The sequence below is a fragment of the Ixodes scapularis genome, unplaced genomic scaffold, assembly GCF_016920785.2.
Source record: "Ixodes scapularis isolate PalLabHiFi unplaced genomic scaffold, ASM1692078v2 PGA_scaffold8__174_contigs__length_109621045, whole genome shotgun sequence".
Taxonomy (NCBI): domain Eukaryota; kingdom Metazoa; phylum Arthropoda; class Arachnida; order Ixodida; family Ixodidae; genus Ixodes; species Ixodes scapularis.
In genome coordinates this window covers 24668805-24677222 of record NW_024609883.1, presented here as the reverse complement: position 1 = coordinate 24677222, position 8418 = coordinate 24668805, and the positions used below count along the sequence as shown (strand labels likewise).

Below are 8418 nucleotides of genomic sequence, written 5' to 3'. Positions count from 1 at the left end.
TTCATCTCCAAAGCGTCGGTGTAGGGTTGTAAGATGTCCGTAAGGTCAATAGGACTTGATCTTGTGGTGCATGCCGCTGGAGCCAGTATTTTTAGGTCCACCGAGGTCCCTGGTGTCTGACCGCATTTCCACTACTAAAGGAACGTAGGATCCCTGTCACGTACGAGGATCTTCTGCAGTAAAGACAAGGTGGCATGGACATCCGTCTGATCATTTTGGCCATCAAGTTTCTGCACTGTAGAGAACACGGCCTCCACGTCATCTCTAGAGTATCTTGCTGTCAGGACAAAATGAAAGCCAACATCTAGGAGGCGACTTTGTGCACGCGACCGTAGAGGCAGTGGTACGTTTCCTCCGAGAGAAATTCGGCAAGAGCAGCATTTTTCCAGATCAAAAAGTAGTCCAGGCAATCATTCAACAGCCATGCCAGCCTGCAAATAAATAAACGATTTCTGAGTTGCTACAATAAAAATAAGATAACACAAACCCTATCAATGCGTTCCCCTGTCGTCATTGGAGTCATAAAAGGGCATCCTCATAGGATCCCTGCTGAAGATGTGGAGCTTTGGATGTAGTGAAGAGTAAGCCACTCGTACACCAGCTTCATATATTCAATGGTAAAGAGGCAGTTCTCAAAGCCCAAGATCCCATACTGCGTTACGTACCTCTCCAAATACTCGAGCACCAAGGTCACCTAGAAATGAATGAATGCTTTAGCACAAGCAAAACAAATTGATGGTAAAAGAACTGCTTTGTCCAGTCTGGCAAAAATTATTTAATAATGTTTAGGCTCTTCATACCTGACGAGACGCGATGTCTAGGTCGCATTTCTCATTCATCCTTTAGAAAGGAGGAGATGTCTTTGAGACAGTCCTCTTACAAAAGGTCTGTCTCGGATGTGAGCATTGTCTGGCATGAAAACCCGGCCTGGCTCTTCCATTCGAATTGAGGGGCAGGGGCGGTACTGTGAAGGCCTCTGGTGTGTTGCTGCTTTCGAGTTGTCGCAAAATCTGCGATGATTCGCTTTCATCAAATCGTGACACCTCATCACCAGTTGTGGTGTGCAGGCCATCAGGAGGGCAACCCATTCTGAAAATAAATTCAGAGTGTGTGACATTTTCTGTACTTGAACATTTGTGGTACAGTGGACCGACCTTTTCCGACTGCTGGGCACGACCTTGTGTTCGCTCGGTGTACGCCTCAGCGCATGTCGCGGTGGCTTCTCTTTTGATTGAAGGTGTGCAGGATAGCCTGGGAACCTCGAGGGAACTGCGTCTGTCCTCAGTCGTTTCAATTTGAGCCCTGGACGATAGTCGTCATCAGTGAAATGCAGACTGCAAACGGTCGAACAGTCACTAGGCCACCAGATCGCCGTCGTGGTACCTCCAATTTAAGACAACCGAAACATGAAATAATTAAAGCACTGTCTAAGCTTGCATGTGACATCATTTGCAACCATGCCAGTATTTCATACGCCGCGAGCGTTTGATTTGAGCGATAGTTTCAGACCGCAGATGTTGTAGTTGGAAGAAACCAGCAAGTAAAAATAACCGTCAGTACCCAGCTATGGCGACACTCGCAAGTTATGAATACTCCGAGTCACTATGTTGTGTGCAGTGCATGCGAAGGTAACGCCAGGCGAAGAGAGAAAGGGCGCGCACTAGGAAGGTGGGAGGGGAGAGGAGGGTAAGGGAGGAAAAAAGGGAGTGCATTCAGAACGTTAGAGAGGAGATGTTTCTCTTTACCTACCCAACCATCCTATACTTCGTTTCAGCTTCTGTCCGAGCGCAGCCAAAGGCTGAGGGACGGTTCGCAACCTCGAGAAGAGCATTCCTACGCACAACAAAATAGTTCTCAAAAAAAGAATTTTTTTTTTTTTTAAATAACTGTTTTGTGCGTATTGCACAATATTCCAGATGTGTACTGCTGAGAATGATTTGCAACTAAAGGAATCACATATCTGAAGTTTATGTTTTTATTAATATATGTAACTGCATCTGGTTTGGTGAAAAGTGAAAACACGTACATCCGCTGGCAACACGGCTGCAGCGCTCGGTTTTTCTGTGTGATTTCATTCCTGTAACGGCCGAATCATGTGCTTCGCTGCTTTCCTCATTGAGTCGCTTCAAAACGTTCTTCAGCAAAGGCCCATTTGGGCGTCAGGTGCGAGAGGTGGTGATGAATGTCTACTTTCAAATTCAGCAGGAGACTCCGGCCGCGTCGTACAGCAAATGCGTTGTAAACAAGAAAAGCGTCCTGGCCACTACAACTTACTGATATGCGGCGAAATCATGGCATCCTTTACCTACTGATCACATTGAACACCGAGAAGATGGTGGAAAGGACTGCACCTCGAGCCCTGGTATATCCAGACAAAACAAGGAAACATCAACAGTGGGTCATCGGGCACCTTGCAATGTGTACTTACATCACGAAACTATGCCGAAATGCCGAACAGGTAGAAAGCTCTGACACAGACGCCAGCGGCCAGCCTACGTACCGACATCCCCTGTGACTAAATTTCAGAACGTGAAAGGGCACTTTTTAAACCTGTAGCAGACGATACCGTTGATACGCCCGTAGCAGATGAAATACTCTGCGAGCGCGGGCTGCGCGGACGACCAGCGGCGCAGCGGAGTCAGCGGAGTGATACAAAATTGCAGGCGAGATCGCGCGGCCACACGTAGCTTTGGCTGCGCTCGGACGGAAGCTGAAACAAAGTGTAGTGCTTGCCCATTCTCCCCTCGCCTGGCGTTGCCTTCACCTGTACTGCACGCAACTAGTGATACGGAGTATAGTAGACAATTCTAAATAAGTAGTAGGTACCTCGACGACGAATTGCCTTTAGCCATTTTTGCCGAATGGTTGTGGTGGGAAATTCATGAAAGCTAACTCCTTTTGCTTTCCCTCGTCTTGACTTGCAAAACGGCACACAGCAATACACCATCCCTATCCTTCTCCCGGGACGTGCCCAGCTTACAAAAATAATAATAATAAATAAATATTAAAAAACAAATCTTAAGAAAGGGACACGCGATTTGAAACGTACGCGAACGCAGGGTGCGCGAAACGCCGCCGAACTCACGCGATGCACGCGATGCAAAACACGAAAGCACCGCTCGAGCGGCTGGAGCCAATCGGAGCCAAAGCCACAGTTGCCAAAGCCTTATGCTCTATGGCTATGTCGGAGCCAACGTACTAAAAACGTTCTACTAATACTGTTATTTTTTTTGTGCGTGTCTTTGAAGCAGAATTTTAATTAACTACATTATGTAATATTGCGCATATTAAATTTAGTACGTTAATATTGTGATCCGCTCTAATCGGCTCAGCTGTGGCTAGGTCAACTGTGGCTAGGCAACGTCGGCTGGTGGTGGCTTGGTGGAGTTTCGATGGTTTCGATGTCGAAGTGTGGTAAGGTTGGTGTATGTCTGGTGTAGTCTACTGATCACGGTAACAAGATTGCCAAATATCAGCATCTGACCTAAAAATTTATGACCTTCGACTTGAGAGTATCGCTTATTTGACACTCGGCGCAAGATGCTTCGACCGAAGCAATCGGTGCTGCCTGCCAGCAACAATTGCGCCTGAGCTCCAAATCATGAGTTACGCGTTAAATTCACTCCAGTCTAAAAGAGACGTCGATCGAGCAGTGAAAGAAACCATCGATAAAGTGCTCGTCTTACGCTTCGGCAAAGAAGACAGCTTGGAGTGTCTCCGCATTGACGAAATCGTAAGCGTTGTCTGGATTCTAGAATCTTCTCTGCACATTGCTCTGAACCTAAAGGCGCGCTTCACTGTCTTTCTTTGCATGCAGTTGAGGAAGACGGCACCTCTGCTCTCGCGCATGGCCGATATTTACGTGGTGGACTCGCAGTCGGTTCCGGTCTACACTCGGTACTTTGACATCTCCATCACGCCGGCCACGGTTTTCTTCTTCAACGGACAACACATGAAGGTGGACTACGGGTGCGATATGATATGATATATTAATTTCAGCTCGGGAGATTCGCGGCGTCGCGGAAAGGCAAATCGCCCATACTTTGAAGGCCTGCGGGGAAGTTTTGGTAGCCTTAATTTCTGTCGGTGTTAGCCACAAAGTGTTGGTCACATTATACGTGTTTCATTTCTTTGTGCGCAGTACCGCCGACCACACCAAATTCATCGGCTGCTTCAAGACAAAGCAAGACTTCATAGACCTGGTGGAAGTGATCTACCGCGGCGCCATGCAGGGCAAGCTCGTCGTGACGTCCCCGATAGACCCGGCGCACATCAACAAGTATGACCTCCTCTACATGGACATCTGAGCCGGGGCTTGCCGTGCCACTGCTTCGGTGAAACAAAGGTGCACCCAAATGTCGGCGTCCTTTGTGTTGAGGAGCGTTCGGTTCCTGAGGAGAGCCCCCAGGCCCCCCGGCAGTGTGCTCTACCAGGGTTCGCGAAGGAACCTGCGGCATATGGTCGCTGTGAGCCAGGCAGCCTCAGTGCAGTGGAAAGCGGGACTCGCGTGTGCTCTCCCTGTCGGTGTTGCCTGCTGCCTCGTGGCCAACAGCAGTCGGGGTTCTAACCCCGGGGAGGACAAGCTGCTTCGTGCCGCCAAGCTGGGTCACGTGGACGAAGTCCAGAGGCTGCTGAAAAACTCGAAGGTCGACCCTAACTGCCGCCATGCGCTTGGCTGGACACCTCTTCACGTGGCGGCCATCAACGGACACTGCAACGTCATGGCAGCGCTTCTGGATGCCGGCGCCGACGTGAATGCCGGAGACGAGTTCAGCAACGTGTACCAGACCGCTCGGGAAAAGAACATGAATTCCCTGGAAGTGCTGGTGCTCAGGGAAGACGAGTTCAGCAACCGGCTGAGCAACCGAGCGTCATTCAGCGGCTGCACAGCGCTGCACTATGCGGTTCTTGCGGACGATGTGGCCACTGTCCGCACCCTCCTTGAGCGCAATGCTGACCCCACATGCTGCAACGATCAGGGGCACCAGCCTGCGGACTACACACGAAATCCGAGTGTCCGCAAGATTCTGCAGGAGCACGTCGACAAGCACAAGGAGCGGATGCAAAAGTTGGAGGCGGAGGAGCGTCGCCGTTTCCCGTTGGAGCAGCGGGTCAAGCAGGTGATTGTGGGACAGGAAGGGGCCATCGCATTGGTGGCGGCCACTATCCGACGTAAGGAGCTTGGATGGTTCGACGACGAACATCCGCTAGTGTTTCTTTTCCTGGGGTCCTCCGGCATTGGCAAAACAGAGTTGGCCAAGCAGCTGGCTGAATACCTGCACGGCGACAAGCGGGGCAAAGGTACGAAGAAGGGCTTCATCCGGCTGGACATGTCAGAGTACCAGGAGAAGCATGAGGTGGCCAAGCTGATCGGGTCCCCGCCAGGCTACGTGGGGCATGACGACGGCGGTCAGCTAACTCGGCGGCTGCGTGAATGTCCCACGGCAGTTGTGCTCCTGGATGAAGTGGACAAGGCACATCCAGACGTTCTGACGGTCCTGCTGCAGCTCTTCGATGAGGGCAGACTCACCGACGGCAAGGGTAAAACTATAGTCTGCAAGGACGCCATTTTTGTGATGACCTCCAACCTGGCCAGTGACGAAATCGCCCAGCATGCCACCGAACTGAGGCGGGAGGTTGAGCGGCTAGCGCAGCAGCGTATGGCCCTGCATAGGGACGAGTCTCAAGACCCTGCAGAGGAGGTGAGCATCCGGAACGACTTCAAGGAGCGTGTGGTGCGCCCCATTCTCAAGCGGCACTTCCGGAGGGACGAGTTCCTGGGCCGCATCAACGAGATTGTCTACTTCCTGCCCTTCTCGAGGAAAGAGCTGACGGCACTGGTCACACGAGAGCTGGAGGGTTGGACGCGGCGTGCTCGGGAACGCCACGGCATTGAGTTGACATGGGAGCGGCGTGTGGTTGAGCTGCTGGCAGACGGCTACAACGTGCACTACGGGGCGCGTTCGGTCAAGCACGAGGTGGAGCGGCAGGTGGTGAACCGTCTGGCAGAGGCCCACGAGAAGCAGCTCATCGATGCGGGGTGCACGGTGCATCTGGTGGTGGAGGGTCCAGAGGCCGGCCACAGTCCCAAGGTTGGCCTGCTGGTCAGGAGCAAGTCCCAGAAGGGCATTGCACTTGACCTGCCCCTGAGTAACAGTGCTCCCCTGGGCAGCCCTCAGGGCTGACCTTTCGGCAGGACGGAGTAAAATTTATTTACACCCTGCACGCTTCTTTGTCTCAGCTGCTGTGTGCCGTGCTGCACATGCACCAGGGGATACAATGGGCAACCCTGCCTAAGTCCTCTTTTTATTGCTGCTGGTATTGTAGTTTCGGCTTTCCATGTTATAACCACCCTATTCTCCGTATATATTCTTTCTACAAACTTAACCATAGTTCCCCCAGCCCATATTCCTTCAGTTGGTCCCAGAGTTTTTCCTGATTCACCTTGTCATATGCCCCTTTGATGTCCAAAAATGCTACCCATAATGGCCTTTGACTTGTCATTGCTATCTCTATGCACTGAGTGATTATGAATAAGTTGTCATCTACTCGTCCATCTTTCCTGAAACCGTTTTGAAGCTCCCCCAGAATCTGCTTTCTCTCTGCCCATTCTTCCATCCTTTTACAATTTGCGTAGCTAGTCTATATTACTGAAGTTACTGTGATTGGTCGGTATGATTTGATACTGTCTTTGTCTCCCTTTCCCTTGTATAATAACCTCATCCCGCTCAATTTCCAGTCACTGGGTATCTCCCCTCCCATAATTATCTGGTCAATCACTTGCCTTAGTTTAAATTTGCTTGTTTTGCCTAGGACTTTTATCAGTCTCACTGGTATGCCGTCTGGACTAGTGATGGGCCGAACTTTTGCCGAATCGAAAGTTCGGTGCCGAATCTTGAGATTCGGCAAAGCCGAACTTTTCTAAAGATTCGGCAAAAATACATTGTTACCAGACTCGTTGATATTTTGTTTTGTTCTGGCGAAAAAAAGGTTTTATATTTCTTTTTTTCTTAACTTAAATGCAACATGTTTACTAAATAAGGTGATATTCTGCAAGATAATTGTGCCGGTGTCGTTTTTGTGTGTTTACTGGCAATTTTAGTGACTCCTTGCAGAAGTGGCGTGACAACAAGGTTGAGTAGAAGCGAGCCTGGCGCAGTCATGAATCTCGCTACGAGAGTTTTGGTTTTGAGGCATCATCAGCGCAAGCCCGCATGTGTGTGTACATGGTGTACATTGCTAAAATGAAGGCAATTACGCTGCATTCTCGCTTTCTCTGAGAGTCACTGTTTCGTGCGCGAAAACGAATGCAACGGTTGCTGAGCCTTCAGCGGATAAGAGAATAATAATATTGTAAATATGCATGTTCTCCGATTTGAGTCACTTGACGTCAGCTTTGCATGAAAGTGCGTCCCATACTCGCAACGTCTTGTTTTTAATGTTTAAAATGCCTGTTTCTGGTGTTAGGACACACAGGAACGTTTCTAAAGGTAGGGAGAGTGAATGTCGGATGTGCAACGTCGAGCATTATAGTTCTGTGTTTAGTTTCATGCAGATACATGAAAATCGCGAAATAACACTAATTGAAAGAGCAATATTTTGTTTTCGCACAAACAATACTTGTGAGCCGAAAACAGAATTGTTAAAATTGCGAGAAGTGCTTTAAAGTAATTGTCGGCCAATGTCTCAATGTTTCAGAATGCACCGCATCATTTGTCACTTGCGCAGTGGACTGCGTAAATTACTGGTCGATCTTCTATCCTTGAGGCAGAAAATATTCAAGAGAACCACACTCGCTCACAAACGCACCATTACCGTGTTCCCTACCCCACACCGCGCCGTAACCGCTGGTTGTATTGTACTACACTGCACGACGGTAACCGCACGACTGCACGGCGTCCATTTGCAATCCAAGGCTCCGTTGGCTCCGTCGCGTTCTCGCGCGTGCGCAGACATTTGCCGAATTTTTCCTGAATCTTTACCGAACTTTCCTGCAAAAGTTCGGCATTTGCCGAACTTTGCCGAATCTGAAGTTCGGCAGATTCGGTCCATCACTAGTCTGGACCTGTCGCAGTTCCAGCTGGAACCCTTCCTTCTGCTTTTTCCCATTCCCCTGTTGTCATTCCCTCTTTTTCACTATGGTTTTCCTTTTGTGTAGATGCTACCATTCCCTACAGCCTATCTGGTTCTAACTCAGAAAATGCTGCTTTGATCGTATGTCTAATGTATTCTCTTGCCTCTCCCCCCTCTACCTTTCTCCCTTCCTGTGTGGTTATTGGGTGTAGGACAATATGGTCCCGGAGGATTTGGTCCCAAGTGCAAACCCGGACAAAATGGTCCCAAGTCAATTTTTAGACACTTGACGCTCTGTATAAAATGTCGCTGGTATCTGCAGCGATCAGTTTCAAGGTGAGTGAT

General features: G+C 49.6%; 2 protein-coding genes and 1 pseudogene across 2 annotated transcripts; 2 read left to right on the top strand and 1 right to left on the bottom strand.

Moving 5' to 3' along the window:
* On the bottom strand, nt 1–3079 carry LOC115313387 (annotated as a pseudogene).
* Nucleotides 3080–3264: 185 nt separating this feature from the next.
* Nucleotides 3265–6223, top strand: LOC8026284 (thioredoxin-like protein 4B). The gene is made up of 3 exons (XM_040501857.2): nt 3265–3733; nt 3818–3969; nt 4142–6223. The coding sequence occupies exons 1-3, from the start codon at nt 3602–3604 to the stop codon at nt 4305–4307; spliced, it is 450 nt and encodes a 149-aa protein (XP_040357791.2). The 5' UTR covers nt 3265–3601; the 3' UTR covers nt 4308–6223.
* On the top strand, nt 4356–6223 carry LOC121832871 (caseinolytic peptidase B protein homolog). Its single transcript, XM_042286810.1, has one exon. The coding sequence runs from the start codon at nt 4356–4358 to the stop codon at nt 6183–6185; it is 1830 nt and encodes a 609-aa protein (XP_042142744.1). The 3' UTR covers nt 6186–6223.
* Nucleotides 6224–8418: the final 2195 nt, after the last annotated feature.